General features: G+C 38.5%; 2 protein-coding genes across 2 annotated transcripts in view; one reads left to right on the forward strand and one right to left on the reverse strand.

The window, feature by feature from the left end:
• Positions 1 to 19205, reverse strand: part of ZWILCH (zwilch kinetochore protein) — a 26115-nt gene extending 6910 nt beyond the window's left edge. Inside the window, exons 1-12 of the mRNA XM_081091510.1 lie at positions 19008 to 19205; positions 18402 to 18472; positions 17932 to 18087; positions 16445 to 16516; positions 11090 to 11183; positions 10521 to 10570; positions 9612 to 9717; positions 9015 to 9094; positions 6721 to 6877; positions 6168 to 6196; positions 3089 to 3225; positions 406 to 501 (exon numbers count right to left, since the gene is read on the reverse strand). Coding sequence (XP_080947636.1) covers positions 406 to 501; positions 3089 to 3225; positions 6168 to 6196; positions 6721 to 6877; positions 9015 to 9094; positions 9612 to 9717; positions 10521 to 10570; positions 11090 to 11183; positions 16445 to 16516; positions 17932 to 18087; positions 18402 to 18472; positions 19008 to 19185 — 1226 coding nt within the window. The 5' untranslated portion in view covers positions 19186 to 19205. The remainder of the gene's footprint in view (positions 1 to 405; positions 502 to 3088; positions 3226 to 6167; positions 6197 to 6720; positions 6878 to 9014; positions 9095 to 9611; positions 9718 to 10520; positions 10571 to 11089; positions 11184 to 16444; positions 16517 to 17931; positions 18088 to 18401; positions 18473 to 19007) is intronic.
• On the forward strand, positions 929 to 3037 carry LOC308519516 (eukaryotic initiation factor 4A-I-like). Its single transcript, XM_081091523.1, has one exon. It carries the CDS (start codon positions 1648 to 1650, stop codon positions 2866 to 2868), a length of 1221 nt encoding a protein of 406 aa, XP_080947649.1. The 5' UTR covers positions 929 to 1647; the 3' UTR covers positions 2869 to 3037.
• Positions 19206 to 19705: the final 500 nt, after the last annotated feature.

Raw genomic sequence — 19705 nt, forward strand, 5'->3', positions numbered from 1 at the left:
TGTTCAACTGGATGGCTAATGTGTCTTCTTAGCCTCACAGTTCTCTACCTCCTCAATCCCATACTCTTCTTTCACTCCCACTGCCATACCTTTGACTTTATCATTACCCTGATCACTCTTTTTCCACTGTCATTTCCTTTCTGGTTATACTTTCTACACTGTTCAGCAAAGAAATCACAAATTGAGAGAAAAATGAAAGACTAGAGGCTCAATGGTCGAAAGGGAGTAGACAAAAGGTCTGGGAGAAGGCAGGGCAGAGGGGGAACTATCAGACTATGAGCAGAGAGGGGGTAAGATGATGAAGGTTTCAGAGGAGAAGCAGCTCTGGGTCCTGGGGAACAGACACCGAAACTGCCTGGAATCATGACTGGACTTAAAGTACAATTTAATTATTAAATTGCTTACCTTTGATACAAATTTTTTACAGCAGTTGGTCGGACTGGCAGCTGAAAAATGTGTTGCTCATCAAGAGGATTTTGTTTATAATATTTTATGCAGGATCTATAAAAGTAAAAAAAAGACCCTATTTTGGAAAAAAATGCCACGTGGAGATAAAGGCTTTCTGGTAGTCTAAAATGCATAAGGGAACCATTTTTTTGAATGCTACTAACCATAACGTCAACAACAGATTAATTTCAGGGACACAAAAGTAAAAAACAAACATACAATACCTCTACTCCCAACAAAACATTGGTTATTTCTCTTTTTTCTTTTTCTTTTTTGATGGAAATATCATTTGCTTTTAAAAAATTAGTAGTAGACATATTTCTCGTAAATATAAAATACATTTAAATTGAGCCCAAATAAGGCTTAAGTGGCGAGGGGGTGGGGGTGGGAGCAAGAAAAAAACAAAGAGGCAAAAGAGAAAGATACAACCTCCATGGTTTTCAGAGTCTGGGGAATTAAAGAATTAACTTATTTATATACTTATCTTTAATGGAGAAAAAAACAATAACAATTTCTTAGTACCTTTCCCTTCACAACTGAGGCAAATTCTAATTTTGGAAAAGGGAGAGGTACATTTCCTTTCAAAAGGAAAAAAAACCTCAATTCTGCCACTGGATGGTTCACTTACTTCTGGTTTGAGACTCCAATACACACAAGACACCAGCAATCCATGTATGAGAACTATTTCGAACTAATTTTAGTCAAACTGATGGACAGAAATCTCTAAATTACAGTAATGCTGTTGACAGAGGTCTGGTAATATTTAATTCCATTTAGTTACCATATAAATGGCTAGCAACTAGTTTGGCCCAAATGTATAAAAATGTAAAAAAAAAGACAAGGAACTAATATTTATTAAGCACCTATTAAGTGACAGGTACTGTATATACATTATATCACTTAATCCTGACAACAAACACATGAGGTTATTAGATCCTTTTATAGATGAGAAAATAAGATGCAGTGAAAGGAAACTTCCTCTGGAAATTAGGAAGTGCTAGAGCCGAGTGTTAAACTTATTCCTTCTGAACTCAAAGACTTTTCTTCCTATGACAGTGACTTAGAACCATTCTGCTACTGTGAAGACAGGATGTGCAGATTCTATCCTAACCAATAATAAAAAGGCACATATTTTGGCTGCAACTATTTCAGAAGAGAATGCTATGTTAGTAAAAACAACAGAGAGAGTTTCTAAGGATCATGTCTGCGAGTCAACATCCCCGATCCAGAGACAATGGCCCCGATGGAATGGAGCCTGAAGGCGTCATCGAGAGTAACTGGAATGAGATCGTTGACAGCTTTGATGACATGAACCTCTCAGAGTCCCTCCTCCGTGGCATCTACGCCTATGGTTTTGAGAAGCCCTCTGCCATCCAGCAGCGAGCCATTCTTCCTTGTATCAAGGGTTATGATGTGATCGCTCAAGCCCAATCTGAGACAGGAAAAACAGCCACTTTTGCCATATCGATTCTGCAACAGATTGAATTGGATCTAAAGGCCACTCAGGCCTTGGTCCTGGCACCTACTAGAGAATTGGCACAGCAGATACAGAAGGTAGTCATGGCTTTAGGAGATTACATGGGTGCCTCCTGCCATGCCTGCATTGGTGGTACCAACGTGCGTGCAGAGGTGCAGAAGCTGCAGATGGAAGCTCCCCATATCATCGTGGGTACCCCAGGACGTGTGTTTGACATGCTTAATCGCAGATACCTGTCTCCCAAATACATCAAGATGTTTGTACTGGATGAAGCTGATGAAATGTTAAGCCGTGGGTTCAAGGACCAGATCTATGACATATTCCAAAAGCTCAACAGCAACACCCAGGTGGTATTGCTGTCGGCTACAATGCCTTCCGATGTGCTTGAGGTGACCAAGAAGTTCATGAGGGACCCCATTCGGATTCTTGTCAAGAAGGAAGAGTTGACTCTGGAGGGTATCCGTCAATTCTACATCAATGTGGAAAGAGAGGAGTGGAAGCTGGACACATTGTGTGACTTATATGAAACCCTCACCATCACCCAGGCAGTCATCTTCATCAACACGCGAAGAAAGGTTGACTGGCTCACTGAGAAGATGCACGCCCGAGACTTCACCGTCTCTGCCATGCATGGCGATATGGACCAAAAGGAACGAGATGTAATCATGAGGGAGTTCCGCTCTGGCTCTAGCAGAGTATTGATTACCACTGACCTGCTGGCCAGAGGCATTGATGTGCAGCAGGTTTCTTTAGTCATCAACTATGACCTTCCCACCAACAGGGAAAACTATATCCACAGAATCGGTCGGGGTGGACGTTTTGGCCGTAAGGGTGTGGCTATTAATATGGTGACAGAAGAAGACAAGAGGACTCTTCGAGACATTGAGACCTTCTACAACACCTCCATCGAGGAGATGCCCCTCAATGTTGCTGACCTCATCTGAGAGGGGCTGGCCTGCTGCCTCATCCCAGCCAGGGTTCTCAGTCCTTGGCAGGCTGAGGAGGAGCAGGAGGGGGGAGGGAAGGGAGCCAAGGGATGGACATCTTGTCAATTTTTTTTCTTTTTTCTTTTTTTCCCTTTGAATAAATGTCACTTTTTGAGGCAAAGAAGGAACCGTGAAAAAACAAAAAAACAAAAAAAAACAACAACAGAGAAATACTTACTGTGTTAAAGAAAAGAGAAGCTCATGTTGAGGTTTAATGAAAAGCTTGCAACTGACTATTATTTCTAGAATATGGTGGAGTTTTTGAACACGACAAACTTGCTCTTGTATATCTACTGATGGAGAAACGAAATATTCCTAGAATGAAAAAAAAAAGTATAAGCAAAACAGGGAGTTAGTTAAGGGAAATCTTTAGAAAGAATATGGGTATGCCTGCTAAACCTAAGTCTAGAACAGGGGTGGGCAAACTTTTTGACTCGAGGGCCACAATGGGTTCTTAAACTGGACCGGAGGGCCGGAACAAAAGCATGGATGGAGTGTTTGTGTGAACTACTATAAATTCAAAGTAAACATCATTACATAAAAGGGTACGGTCTTTTTTTTCAATAGTTTTATTCATTTCAAACAGGCCGGATCCGGCCGGCGGGCCGTAGTTTGCCCACGGCTGGTCTAGATGCTTAATTCATAGGTGGGAAAAAAGACAGGAGGCAGCTAGATAGAATATACCACCTTTCAATAGTATTTCTCTAATTAATCTGTAAGTAAAGTCTTCACTGAGGATATTCTCAGCAAACCATCCTACATATTCTCTGGTGAAGACAAATCACAGAACTCCTTCACTCAAGGAGGCCCAAGAGGGTGGCTACTCTACCGACTAACCTCTCCAGATGGACTAAATGGCAAATCCAGATAATTCTTAACTTCAATACTCTTGCTATGTTGATGGACGTGTCCACCTCTAAAATAGGTAGTAAACCTGAAGTACCAAGAAATTAAGCAAGTGTACGGGTAAGATTCCACTCACATATATCACTGGTAAATTGGTACAACCCTTTAGAAATTTGGCAATGTATGCCAAGCATCATAAAATGCTCAGGCTAATATTATTTCTGAGAACCCATCCTAAGGAAATAGCCCTTGGCAAATATGGTAGGTGGAATTCTACAATGGTTCCCAAGATTCCCACCCCTCGGAGTGCACATCTTGTATAATCCCCTACCCTTGAGTAAGCCAGGACCTCTGAATATGATGGAATGTCACTCCTGTGAATAGGTTCCTAACTGATGGACATTTAATCAATCAAGAGACAGATCACAGTCATTACTACGGCCTAATCAGGTGAGCCCTTTAAAAGGTGAAGATGCATTAGCGATATCTCCCACAGGCTCTGAAGAAACAAACTGCCTGTCATGTTTGGAGAGGGTCACATGGCAAGGACCCACAAACAACCTTTGGGACTTAAGATGATCCTGAGCTAACAGTTAGCAAGAAAATGGGACCTTTGTCATAAGTCACAAGGAAAAGAATTCTATCAACAACAAATGAAGGAACTTGAAAGTAGATCTCGCCCTTAAGCCTCTGAAAATGCAGCTGACACCTTGATTTCAGCCTTGTGAAGACCGGAGCAGAGAAGACTCAGCTAAAATGTGCCCAACTCCCAACCCTTGGAAACTATAAGATAAATTTGTGTTCATTTAAGCGTTTAAGTTTGTGGTAATTTGTTATGCAGAATAGAAAACTAACATAGTAAGGGAAAACATCAGTTATTTGGAATAGGAGATGGCTTGTTTAAAAAGACAGTTACTGAGCCCTGGACTTACCCAGTTACTGGGCCCTAGAAATTAGCAATTTATCAATCCTTCTAGGAGATTTTCAAGTTTAAGGACTATTATGTCAAAAGTTTGGAGTCAAAACCATATTTTTAAAAAACAGGCATATGAAATGACTAGAGGGGAATTCATAAAAATTAGAGTACTAATATTTGGGTGGTGAGATTAAGGGTGTATTTGTCCTATAAGTATTCTAACTTTTAATAGTGTTATTACTTTTCTAAGTTTAAAAAAATTTATCAAACCATTCCCATCTGGGCCCCCCATTAACATATATACATATGTATACACACACACACACACACACACACACACACACGTATGTTTCCACTAAAAAGATATATAAAATGTTTAAAATTTGAAAAGCAAAAATTAAACCTCTAAAGAATCCAGCTGAATCTTACTTTGCACAACAGACCAGCTAGAGTTTTTTATCTTGTATTTTTCTAAGACAAATGACAAATGAGTTGGTACTATAGATTCATTTCTAAGCCCCACTGGTGTGGTTCGATGGTTGACTGTTGACTTAGGAACTAGGAGGTCATAGTTTGATTCCCAGTCAGGGCTCATGCCAGGGGTTATAGCTTGATCCCCAGTAGGGAGTGTGTGGGAGGCAGTTGATCAATGATTCTCTCTCATCATTGATGTTTCTCTCTCTCTCTCTCTCTCTCTCTCTTCCTCTCTCTGAAGTCAATAAAAACATATTTAAAAAGATCTTCCATCGAATGTCAAGGGTCAGTACAGATGCTGTTTAATTTCCTAAACTTCCTAAATAAAGACACTAGAAAAATACAGAAGTTTGTAATCATGACCCTGAAGCCCAGAAGTCTATTTTGAATCAATATATTAAAGAATACTGTAAATTTTTTGGAATTTGTGTGTAATAGAAATGAGTTGAGAATATAAAGCAAAAATTCCTTTATAGGGCCTATAAAGAAAGGCATTCTCTAACCATTTTACTTGTATATGTTTTTTAAAATATGTTTTTATTGATTTTAGAGAGAGAAGAAGGGAGAAGGATATAGAGATAGAAACATCAATGAGAGAGAAACATTGATTGGCTGCCTTCTGCATGTCCCCTTACTGTGGATCAAGCCTGCAACCCAAGCGTGTGCCCTGACCAGGAATTAAACTGGTGACCTCTTGGTTTGTGGGTCGATCTTGAACCACTGAGCAACACCGGCCGGGCCCTTACCAATTTAGATAAATGGGAGTTGTGAGAGTACACTGGCTTCAGCAGGACACAACTGTATGTCAGTAAGATAAATTTAAAGAAATGATAAATGATACTAAAAGGGCTACTTTTTTGTCTGTCTAGTTACTAGACAGTAGTAATTAAGGGCATTGACTGTCTCATTTATCTGTTTCCTAGGACCTAGGATAGAGGGACACAGATTAGGCACTTAATAATTTTATATAGAGTCAATAAATAAAAGAAAAACCACATTTTGATTAAAAAAATAAACTCACCAAATGATTCAAAGATGCAAGTTCTTGACCTATTATGAAAAAAACATACATGCAAATAAGATTTAGGTATTATCTGTTGCATGTTAAAGAACCTAAGTAAAAATTTTCATAGTTAATATATAAAAGAGATGCTCAAGCTAAATAGTTTCTCAAAAATAGTCAAATTTTCTGACACATTACACCATAAAGACATACTATTACTTATTCTAAGAATGATCACAGTTTGCCCTAATAAAAACAATGAAGTGTTGGGTATTAAAACAGCATCTCCTAAAATCGTTTTTATTAATTACATTATACTCATAGAATCTCAAAATGAGCAGAATCTCAACTAAAAACAATCAAGCAAGCATTATAAGTATCTTTAATTTAATACCTTTATCAAGGGAGAAACTAAAGGGCCAGAGAATGAAAGTGTCTGTCTCACAGTGAACCAGGGGCAAAGCCAGAACTACAAATGACTAGGGACAAGTAGAAAGATAAAATCTGAGAATACCTATGGGCTGACAACTGTGGTGTACTTTTTAATTTTTTGAGCTGGGCAGGTACTTACCTATGAAAAAACTGATATAATCTTTCTTTAGTTTGTCCAAACCAATTTCCAAAAGCATCTGAACTGGAAGAGTCCCACTGAGAGAAACTGTGTCCATGGCTCCATGGTAAGACTGATGAATGAGCTTACTTAGCAAACTGTTACTTCCACTATGGAGCTAGAAATCAAGAAAATTTTATAAAGCCATAAATAAATCCAATAAGCAAAAGAGAAGCAAACTACATTAGCTACAAGCTAAAAATTATAAACTTGCATCTTTAATCTCTTGGTACTACAAATTGTTTGAATAAAAGCCCCCAAGTTGCTTTCTAAGGTGCCTTTCCTGCCTCATTTGTTCAAGTCCAAAGCCATTAAAAAGGGCTTAAACTTATTACTCCCAGATGCAATTCCACCAAAGAGAAGGCAGAGCTGGGCCTTTGAAGCTTTATAACTAGGAATTCTCTTCTCCTGGCTAAGTGCTATTGAGCATCTTTGCCCAAATCAAACATTTTCAACTACACTAAAAATCTACTGTAGCAGAAAACTCTCTCAATGGTCCATGAACATGCCATAAGGAACTCCTTATTGACTACGATATCCAACATACTAACTTGATCACTTGCAAATTAAAAAGAGCTGCAAACTTACAGATCTGACATATGTTCCAAATGTTAAACAATTAATTTTAAACATATCTAAAGTATTTTCTCACTACTGTCTTTTTATGATCTCTAATTTTCATCACAATTTTTTGCATTTTCTTTTTTAAAACTACTTTCACTTTGTACTCATTGGACCTGGCAGGGATATACTGGTAAACACTTCACAAAAAAAGTCTCAAGGAAAAAATCCAATGGCCAAGACTACACTGTCTAGAATCACTAATGCCCAATTAATTAGAGTTTGCATGTCTTTGCTCTGGAGTGTACATTTGTTCACACTTATGAGTTTCAAAGCTTTACAGGCATGAATTAGCTGTGACATTATTTAAAACTAGAGACCCGGTGCATGAAAATCTGTGCACTGGAGGGGGGTCCCTCAGCCCAACCTGCCCCCTCTCACAGTCCAAGAGCCCTCAGGGGATGTCCTACTGACAGCTTAGGCCCGCTCCCCATGGTCTGGCCTCCCTCTGCAGGAGGCAACCCAGCTGATCAGGGAGAGGCACCACCCCCATCACCTCACTGCTGCTGCTGCCACTGCTGGGCTGTGGCAGCTGCGAGGTCTGAGCCCTGGGCATCGCAGCTGCCAGGGCGCACAGCTGCCTGAGCGCACGGCTGCCGCAAGCCCCAGGCCTCACAACTGCCTGAGCCCACAGCTGCTGTGAGCCCCAGGCCTCACAACTGCCTGAGCCCACAGCTGCTGTGAGCCCCAGGCCTCACAGCCGCTGTGGCTTTGTCTGGATGGAAGTCTGGAAGATGTCTGCCCTAATTAGCATATTACCCTTTTATTAGTATAGATAATTCCTATTAAATAAGGACTCTTTTTGTTTCTAGCTTTTTATATAATCTCTTCTTGATTGTAAAAGCACAAATTCATTATGGAAAATTCATAAAGTATAGAAATGTATAATGCAGTTAGAAAAACTCACTTGTAACCCTAATACCAAAAGTACTGCTAAAACATTTATTTGCTTCTATGTTTTCGTCTCCAAAATTTACATTCTTTAATACAATAGTGTATATTCTTGTCTTTTTACTGAACATTATAAGAATTTCTCCATATCTGTCAGCATCATTTTTAGCAACTATTACATGTGCCACATGTGGTTGTATTATTATTTACTTAGTCATTTCATTTATAGTGGAAATTTAGGTTACTTACATTTTTTTCTACCATAAATGAAGCTCTAATGCCTATTCTAATACATAGAATCTTGATACACATTTCTGTATGAGCTTAGGATGGATCTTAACAAAAGAATTATTGATTCAAAGGGCATGACACATTTGCAGGATCGTTATGAAAATTGCTTTTAAGAGTGTTCCAAATTGTACCCTCATTAGTATATGAGAATTATCATTCATAACAATAGTAACAATGACAATATTGGTAGCTTACAAATACCAAGTACTTACCTATGAGCTAGGTGCTAAGAGCTTTACATGAATTAAATTATTTAATCCTAAAACAACACTATGAGGTAAGTATTATTCCTACTCCTGCTTTACAGATGAGGAAACTGGCACAGAGAAATAAAGGAATCTGCCCAGCTAGTGAGTCACAGGGCTAGAATTCAAGCTCAGGTAGTATGCTCCAGAGCCTATGTCTTTAACCATGATGTTGAGAAAACATTCAACACACACTACTAAACCTACCCATGGCTGTATGTCACCACGTTGTAGACTCTGAATGATCAATGTGAAACACTTCACCAAGTCTTGATATGATATCACACCTTGAAAAACAAGTCAGTCTAACATTATGTTCATGGTATTTCTGCAGATGATGTATGTCATTAATCTTAAGGACACACAAAGAGGCAGACAAGAATCTGTATTTTATGGATGGAGGAAGAGGAAAGAAAAAGGCAAAAGACAATGTATTTCTAAAGAAAGAACTTAAACTGCCACAAAATAACACACTTAGTAAAATATTAAGGAATATCTTTTCCTTTCTCTAATAATTATAATTTCACTAAGGTATATGTTTTGATTCATATAAACACAGCTTAAAAACCATCTACCTGGTAAATCTTAGCAGAAAAGGATATTCTATGAACAGCTTTATATTATTAGTACAATTCTTGAGTAGAATGTGCCGGTGCGTTACTAGAAATGAATTTGTAAAACAGGAACTAAACTTGCACACAAAACTAGTAGAACGTACTGTGTTATTTCCAAAAGACTTAGTTAAAGGTAAGCCTAAGGAGTAACAGGAAGAAGTTTTATTGTACAACCACGATGAACACCTACTACTACTCATTTTGCACCACAGCTGCTCAGCAAAATCCAGATCGCCCCGTACTGTGAAAAGACACTCGATGGAACGATCAAATGCAGTACTGTCGGGCTTCACTGTCTGAAAAAGAAGTGCCAGAGAATACTCAGTTTAGTTTTTTTATTTTATTTAATTTTTAATATATTTTTATTGATTTCAGAGAGGATGGGAGGGAGGGAGGGGGGGAGAGAGAGAGAGAGAGAAGAGAGAGAGCATCTGGCATATTAACACGCTGTCTTATGTTAATATACTAAAGGTATACCATGTTACAGTATATTAACATATTCATTTCTACTTCTCTACAGTTGAGAATTAATAATACATATGTATTGGTTCTATTTAAAACTATCAGCCCTTAAGGCAGTGGTTCTCAACCTTCTGGCCCTTTTAATACAGTTCCTCATGTTGTGACCCAACCATAAATTATTTTCGCTGCTACTTCATAACTGTAATGTTGCTACTGTTATAAATCGTAATGTAAATATCTGATATTAGGCGACCCCTGTGAAAGGGTCGTTCAACCCCCAAAGGGGTCGCGACCCACAGGTTGAGAACCGCTGCCTTAAGGAAAACAATGCTGACATTAAAGACCAAAACAAGACTATCTTCAAAAGACTGCCCATGCTGTATGTACCAGATCCATTTGACATGGATGGTACAGCATGAAAGATAATACAACCACATTTAAAAGCTATTTCAGTGTACATTTCTTTTTTGTTCTTGAATATGTATTTTTTGCTGAAAAATATCATTAATAAATTAACATACAATATGTACAAACACATGAGTAAATAATGTAATGACAAAGGACTATCTTTGTGGAAAGTGTTTTTTAAAAAATATTTAGATTTCAGTGAGTGTACAATGTAAATGCTATCACTTACCTCTGTGTCTTTTTTTGTAGAATCACCAAATCCATCCAGCTTATTTAAGTCTAGAAAGTGGCAACAACTTATTAATTCTGGATTTCATTTTTCTGCTTTCAAAATTATTTCCATCCTAATCCTATTTTCAAATGACAAATGAGGACAATAAAAGCATAACTGGGGATTTTAGCAAATTACTTAACTCTCCATTGGAAGTCATAATAGATAACCCCTGGGTAGGGGTGTGAGGATGAACTGAGGTACAGTGAAAGCTCCAACACAATGCTGGACATCTGGTAGGTGCTCGAGGTTACTGTTGCACCCCTCTTCTACGACAATCTCAAATATGGTTGTGGTATATTAATTTTAAATTAAATCTTACTCTTAAAATTACTTAGGCTATTACCATTAGCAATTCAGAATGAAAGCCATCCTCTGACCATGACAGACTTCATAGTTTACTAGTATATATCCCAACCAAAAAGAATACCAAGCCTAAAAAGACAACTTCATTTAAAAATAGCAAGTATAAATTCCCAATTAAGAAAAATAAACAATGTAGAAGCATGGATTAGGAAAACAAACACCATTTAGAAACTCCTGCACAAGGTCAACAGCAGATTTTGCTTCCAGAGGTGCAGGCCATTCGGTTACACCAGTCCTCAAACCAATAGCCAAAACCTATAGGAGATTAAAAAACCCAAAAGCTTATTAGCAGAAAGCACAGTTTAATCAATAAGAATATATTTAATAATATTGTTATTTCTTGAGTATTTACTCACATGCCAGGACTGTCCTAGTGTTTCATATGTAGTATGTTATTTAATCCTCACAAAATCTCTACGAGGCAGATATTACTATCTACCTTCATTTTATTAAGAAGAGACTAAGATAACCTGCTTAAGGTCATACAATTAGTAACTGACAGTACCAGGACATACACGCAAAGATGGTGTTCTGAACTATGATGCCATGTGTATAAATACTACAGGATTCAAGACTGATGAGCCTGCCCTAAAGATGCTTGTTATTTTGGTTAAGGACTAGTAATACAGATGAAATAATTGGGAACAACAAATGTAAAACAAGTTGGAAATTTACATAAAAATAATATAGGCCCTGGCTGGGTTGCTCAGTTGGTTAGAGCATCATCCCAATATGTCAAGGTTGAAGGTTCAATCCCCAGTGAGGGTACATATAAAAATCAACCAATGAATGCATAAATAAGTGGAACAACAAACTGATGTTTCTTTCTCTCAAATCTATTTTTAAAAAAATAATAAAATAATCTATATATATAAAAGGCTAATATGCAAAGTGTCCCTTTGGGAGTTCGACTGAGAGACTGGGAGTTCGATAGCTTGCTATGACATGTACTGACCACCGGGGGGGGGGGGGGGGGGGGCGTGGAATGAAGAAAGGCCCCGGCCAGCGGTCAGCAGCTGCTGGCCAGGGGAAAGGAGGCCCTGATTGGCCCTGATTGTGGGCCAGGCCTAGGGACCCTACCTGTGCACAAATTTTGTGCATCAGGACTCTAGTCCATATATATATACACACACACACACACACACACACACACACACACACACACACATATATATATTAGCCTAAGTGACCATTACAGTGGAATGACCAGAACGATTGGTTGCTATGATGCGCACTGACCACCAGGGGGCAGATACTCAATGCAGAAGCTGTCTCCTGGTGGTCAGTGTGCTCCCACGGGGGAGCACCACTCAGCCAGAAGTTGGGTTCATGGCTGGTGAGCAGAGCTGTGGCGGCAGGAGCCTCTACCGTCTCCGTAGCAGCACTACTGAGTGGCGGCAGCAGGCCAGGATGAGTGTAAGCAGCATGGCGCCTGGCCCCGGTTTGGGCTCCTCCCTGGCCACTTGCCACTTGGCCCAATGCTACATCCCCCAAGGGGTCCTGGACTGCAAGAGGGCACAGGCTGGGCTGAGGGAACCTCCCCCTGTGCACGAATTTCATGCACCAGACCTCTAGTAATAATATAAATGCATGTGCCTATACATACAATAATTTAAACTGAAGAAAGGAGGTCAAGATGTCCTGGAATAGCCAGGGGAACAATGTGAAACCTCAACTCAACTCCAATCCAAATGTGAGAACTGTCGGCTACAGAGCAGAGAAGGAGATGAAGAGGGTGGGGTGATTCCAACCAGTGGAGTATAACACCTAGAGGACACTAGAAGATTACAAGGAATGGGAGCTACACAGGAATAGTGATGTTAAAACTTAAAAGGATTTTTTATTTCACATGGAAGACAACAGCCACTGTTGATTTTTTGGCAAGAAAATGACATGACCAAGTAGTTACGAATTCCTCCATCAGAAATACCTAGGATTTTAAGGAAAAGAGAAAATATAATATTTCTCAACAAAAGTGATCTCACCCTCGACCCCCAGGGGATACTTGAAAAAATGTGCAGATAAGTTTTGGTGTCACAATATCTGGGGGTACAGGAGCATTTAATTTGGTAGAGGCCAAGGATGCTAAATATTTTGCAACATGTACAAAGTCCCAAACCACAAAGCATGGTCCTGCCCAAAATGCTGAAATGCTGATACTGTCCCTGTTGAGAAACAATAAATGATCATTAGAGTGGTCCAAGAGGGAGATAAGAGCTTTAACTAAGATGGGCACGGTGAGAGAAACTTCAAAGGAAGAAAAGAACACTATATTTCAGAGAGAGAGAGATAGGTAGGTAGGTAGGTATAGAGGTATATACGTGGAATAAAACAAAAGAAAAAAATCCTACTCATTTATAAAAATACAGAGGACTAAAATTGGAGAGCCTATGTCCCTGTGCATATCTAAGATTCTGTGAATTTAAGGGAGATTACAACAAAGCATGGACTTTCCTTCTTTTTTTTTTAAATTTTATAGAGAGGGAGAGAAACATCAATTTGTTGTTCCACTTATTTATGCATTCATCGGTTGATTTTTTCAAAAAATTTTTTTATTGATTTTAAGAGAAAGAGAGAGAAACATCCATCTATTGCCTCTAGTATGCACCCTGACTGGGACTGAACCTGCAACCCAGGCATGTGCCCCAATAGGGAATCTAACCGGTGGGTGACCTTCCAGTGCATGGGACAACACTCAGCCAATTGAGCCACACTGGCCAGAGTCATTGGTTGATTTTTGTATGTGCCCTCACTGGGGATCAAGTAAAACTTGGCATATTGGGATGATGCTCTAACCAACTGAACTGCCTGGTCAGGGCCACAAAGCATGGACTTTCAAGTTAGACAGACCTGTATTTGAATGAGTTTTGAACCAGCTCTCCCACTTGCCAGTTGCTGATGCCTTAGGCAAAATAACTAAACCACCTAGCACACGTTTGGCACACCGCAGAGTGGCAGCTTCCAGCTGTGGTGGTAAGTGGTGGTGGTAGAAACAGTTCTTACTAAAGTAAAACACAGCTGACCAGTGAACAATATGGGTTTGAACTGCTCAGGTCCACTTACATGCAGATTCCCCCCCCACCCCCAATAAATACAGTAAAAGTATATTTTCTTCCTTATGATTTTCTAAAAATTTTCTTTTCTCTAGCTTACTTTATTATAAGAATATAGTATAATATATGTAACATAAAAAATATGTGTTAATCAACAGTTTATGTTATCAGTAAGGCTTCCAGGCAACAGAAGGGTATCAGCAGTTTTGTGGGAGTAAAAAGTTATACATGAATTGCTAACCATGCAGGGGGTATGTGCCCCTAACCCCCACATTGTTCAAGGGTCAAGAGAAATGAAGGAATGGTGGGATCATATACGGGTTTCTAGTCTGAAGATCTAGTCTGGAGAAGATTTCATGTTTCATTTTGGATATACTGTACTGAGTTTGAGGCCACAGCCTGTACTCAAGTTAGAAATAATTTGGTGGAAGTAGGAAAGCTGGGAATTAGTATCAGCTTAAAGAAGGGATCTGGCCCTGGCTGGGTGGCTCAGGTGATTAGAACATCATCCTGTACACCAAAAGGTTGTGGGTTCAATTCCTGGTCAGGGCACATACCTTGGTTATGGGTTTGATCCCTGATCAAGGCGTGCATGAGAGGCTACTGATCCATGTTTCTCTCTCTCTTCCTCTCTCTCTAAAAATTAATAAAACATATTCTCGGGTGAGGATTAAAAAGAAAAAGGGAAAGAAGGGATCTGGAGTTCCTTCATAAAGGCATTAGTCAAATCACTGAATGTGTAAGCTCTCTGCCAGGGTGGACAGAGAAGGGCAGAGAGACATAAGGGTAGAAGTATGATGGCAGCCCACAGTAATGATCTTGGAAGAGGAACTTTTAAGAAGAAAAGTGAGAAAGGTAGAAAAAGTACCAAGTTTTACACAAAAATAATATGAAGGAAATGTATTAGAATGCTTGGTACTACACCAGATGTGGAAGGTACAGCAGGGTACCTGGCACTGAAGTCCAGTAAGGAAAAGAGATAAGTAAACAAATCACTGTGATTGATAATCACTCTAACAAGAGGTGTGTGTTGAGTTCTCTAACAGCACAAAGCACAGGTACCATAAGCCATTCTGAGAGGTCAGTGCAATCATCCTAAGCAAAAGATGTCACAGAGAGCTCACCCAGAAAAGAGGTGGAAGGGCATACCAGATCAACACACACACACCAGAAAGTGACTAAGTGTGACAGAATCAAGCTACTGATTTACAAGCAGGGAACTCAATATAGGCAGGGTTGGGGGTTCAGTGGGAGCGAAAGTAGGGTGTTAGATTAAGCTAAAGAAATAAGTAGGCACCAATAGGAACATGAAAAGATACTAAACGCCATTAGCCATCAGGGCAATGCTACATAACAAGATACTACTTCATCTCCAGTAGGATGACTATGAACAAAAACAAAAGCAGAAAATATCCAAGTGTTGGCAAGGATATGGAGAAATTGAGCCCTCATACACTGCTGGTAGGAATGTAAAGTGGTGCAGCCACTTTAGAAAATAGTTTGGCAGTTCCTCAAAAGATTAGAGTTACCACATGACATAGCAATTCCACCCAAGAGACGTGAAAAGACATGTCACACAAAAACACGTACGTGACTATTCATGGCAGCATTACTCAGAATAATTAAAAAGTAGAAACAACTAAAATGTTCATCAGCTGATAAATGGATAAACAAAATGTGGTATATCTATACAATGGAATGCTATTCAACAATAAAAAGGAACAAAGTACTACAGAAAGTACATTGGTGGTTGCTAGGGGCTGATGGGGGTGAGAGGTGACTGCTAAATGGGTATAGGGTTTCTTTTGGGAGTGATGAAAATGATCTAAAATTAAAGGTGGTCATGGCTGTACAACTCTATAAGTATATTAAAAACCACTAAACAAGTGAATTTTATGAAATGTAACTTATATCTCAAAAAAGCTGCTAGAAAAAAGAAAAAGGTAGAGCAGTGATTGGATATAACTGACTTTGTATGCCAGGCTAAAACACTTGGAATTTCTACTGCATTAAAATGAGGCACCCCCTTGAGATTCAATTTGTAGAGTGGAGCTAAAATTACTGAAACATAAAATTCTTGAAACACATGCTCATTATTCTTTTGCATCAATCAAAACCCAAGTTATTAACAAGCAGATTATATGTGCATCTGAAATAAATTGGCATCTAACCCACCTGGAAAGCGAGAAATCCATCATATAAATAAAAACCAAACACTCCAGTAAAAAAGGCAGAAGAATGGTAGCTATTAATTATCTAACTAATGCTCCCTTTGAATGTAAGAACCACTACCACATAGTACTAGTAAAATTAAGCCGCCCAAATTGCCAAGAGTATCCAATGCATATATAACATTCGGAACAATTTTTGAAGAACACAAAACTAAATAACAATGATATTAACAAATATTCTTATGAAAACATGAGATTTAATGCAAGTAACAAATTCCAGAAGGATACTCACAAGGAGAAATTTCAGTTCTCTGTGAAGATGATTCAAAGGACTTCTGGGATCTCCTGATTCCACTTTAATATTCTAAAAAGTTCTCAAAGTCAGTTTTCACTGGTAATCCCATCTTTTTGGCGTAAGGGTCAGAGTTACTTGCATTTCAAACTACCCACACATTAAAAAATATATTTTATAAAGCACTAATAGATTGAAAAAGTAGTGCAAAACTTCATTTAGAACATCTCAGAGATATCCTGCCCATCCTGATATAGTAACTTAAATTCAGGCCATCACACTCTATTTCTATACCACAATTGTACCTACATGGAACTAACTGTTCTTACACGCTCTCCTGCTCTCTCCTACTGAATTTTCAAAGGACAAGTAGGAGAAATATAAATACAGCTCAGGACTCAATGATAAACTTAGCATTACTACACACCAAAAATAACCCAGCCTCCCCAATATATATGCTCCTTAGAAACAAACTAACTAAACCAGTAAGTATGCTGTCCTACCTGGAGGTAAGGTTTTACAATTGCAAGATATTATTTAAAAAGGGGGGGGGATTAAAAAATTCTGTTGTATGTAAATTTCTATTGAAGGAAAAGCATTAAGAATATGATTATCCATAATCCCACCATCCTGCGGAATCACTATTAACCCTACCCAGGCTTCTGTGTACCCATTTTTTAAAAACATAGTTGAGATTCTACTAAATGTTCAATTTTGTACTTTTCTGCTTTTGTCTGCTTAATAATAAGCATTTCCTATTATTATTAAAGACACTTTAAAGATTTTTAAAGAATGTGTAATATTTCATCATGGAAATCTATTTTAGTGATTATCCTACTTGTTTTGAATATTTTGGAAACACAGCTATATCACTGCAAATAGCTTTGTACATATATTTTTGTTAGCAATTCTAATTAACTTCCTAAGACAGATTCGTAGAAATGTTAAAAGGTGAAAGGCTTAGTAATATAATAATTCTTGATGTATTGCCAATACATGCACTCTCTATTTTAAGACTAGCAGATGACAGGGATGTGAAGTACAGCATAGGAACACAGTCAATAATATTGCAATAGCTGTGTATGGTGCCAGGTGGGTATTAGACTTACCAGGGGGATCTCTTCGTAAGTTATATGAATGTCTAACCACTATGCTGTACACCTTTAATTAATATAATTTAAATGGCAGCTATAATGAAAAATAAAAAAAAAACTATAAAAACGATAGCAGAGATAATGTCCCAACTCAAGAGACTATTAATCACTGGAAAATCTTAAGTTACATACTTCCAGTGCTGTGAGCAATTGATAGATCAGATCACCTGTAAAACCTCCACTGGCTTCTCTAGCTACTTCAGGGGTAAGCTGTCAGAGCTCAGAGAGGGCAGGGGCTGGGGGTGGGACAGGAGGCATGCAACCCCAGCAACAAGCAAGTTAAAAGTAAACCCACACTGAGTAAACGCAACAGAAAACAGGGCTTACTCCTACCAGAGTTGCAGTTGAAGAGAGTGGAGGGATTTGAAGAATCTCATCCACAGGACTCCAGGAAATATCCAAAGTGATCGTAGTTTGTGATGTGGGGACTGTATCATCCAAGGTAGTGGACTTCAAGAGCTCATACTGGGCAAAGCCCCTGGCTGTAACCTGAAAAGAGGGCATCCAGCACACCAGCAGCTATGCTTTCACATGACCAAAGGCCATTTTCAAAACTACTTTGATTCTCTCCTCAAAAGAAGAAAAAGTAGCATACTTTATCCCAAATGGAAAAATAAGACAATTATTCTTAATCACAAAGATTAGCTAAAAGGCAAGAGGGCATATATTTTAATTTCAGTCATTAGCTGATAGGAAAATAAATACAAACATTTTGATATTACAGAAAAATATGTAGTCATATTAGGAGTGAAAGGCAGGTCAATACAGTTAGAAGAAAATAATATGAGAAGAGAAATACTTACAGCAGACAATTGATGTCTTTTCTTATGTGAATTTTTTAAGTCTTCAAGATTTATAGAATAATTTTTATCAGCTATGGGACATGAAAAAAAACCACATTTAAATATACAATTCAAAATTACATCTTAATGCTAGAAAATTCAAATTCTGAGGGTACCGTAGTTTAACACTAATAATACTTGAAGTTTTAAATCACAGTTGAATGGAATGTTTATAAAAGAATGAAAGTGGAACAAAGCTCAATACTATCATAAAAAATATAACTGTATGCCTACTATAAAACTGGAATTATATTGTCATTATATTCAATTTTTGATCCTCTAATGAAAATTCCAAAAAATATACCCATACAAATAAAATGAAACACAAACAAAACAGCTATAAACTCCTATCCAGACTTTTGGAGATCTGTTTCTGGTGTTTCTGGAATATCACCTACATGCTGCAAGTTTATACAGTAGACTAGATTCCTGGCGGCTAACATGAATTCCATTGTGTGCACTTCCCCTATAACAATATACACTTTCAGTAAAACCACAAAACAGTAACTATCAAATAAATAAACATATATACACACACCCATACAAGTAGTAAGAGCCAGCTCTCACCTTTACAATTGACCGCATATAAGACAATTCCTGTGATGCTGTTACTTGTTGTGATAAGCTCAGCTCCTAGCCAACAGGTCGCTTCAGGATCTGAACTGTCACACCTTACCCAAAGGGGAGGAAGGGCAGTAACTGGCCGATTAATCTTTATGTGGGTCATGTTAGGATTGTGAGCCATGGTGTAAAGTCCAATTAACTGCCTTGAAAATAAGAATAGAAAGAATAAATTATAGTTAGAAATTGCCATTCAGTCAAGAATTTTCTTTTCCAAAGATATCATGAAGTGTCTCCCAGAAACAAAAATCTGAAAAATGCACATAAATATTTCACCCAATGTAGAAGTGAGAGACAAGCACACAAGGCAGATCAAGACTCACACATCAAGCCGGGACCGGTTTGGCTCAGTGGATAGAGCGTCAGCCTGTGGACTGAGGGGTCCCGGGTTCGATTCCGGTCGAGGGCATGTGCTTGGGTTGCGGGCACATCCCCAGTGGGAGACGTGCGGGAGGCAGCTGATCAATGTTTCTCTCTCATCGATGTTTCTAACTCTCTATCTCTCTCCCTTCCTCTCTGTAAAAAATCAATAAAATATATTTAAAAAAAAAAAAAAAAAAAAAGACTCACACATCAAAAAATGACAACGACAGGTTCAGAGCTACTACGAGCAGGGAGTTCAATACAGTGACGGAAAAGGTTCA

The sequence above is a fragment of the Myotis nattereri genome, assembly GCF_964212035.1.
Source record: "Myotis nattereri genome assembly, chromosome: 1".
In the NCBI taxonomy this organism is placed as follows: domain Eukaryota; kingdom Metazoa; phylum Chordata; class Mammalia; order Chiroptera; family Vespertilionidae; genus Myotis; species Myotis nattereri.

Coding starts and splice junctions, on each gene's coding strand:
- LOC308519516 (XM_081091523.1), top strand. CDS start 1,648: ATGTCTGCGAGTCAACATCCCCGATCCAGAGACAATGGCCCCGATGGA.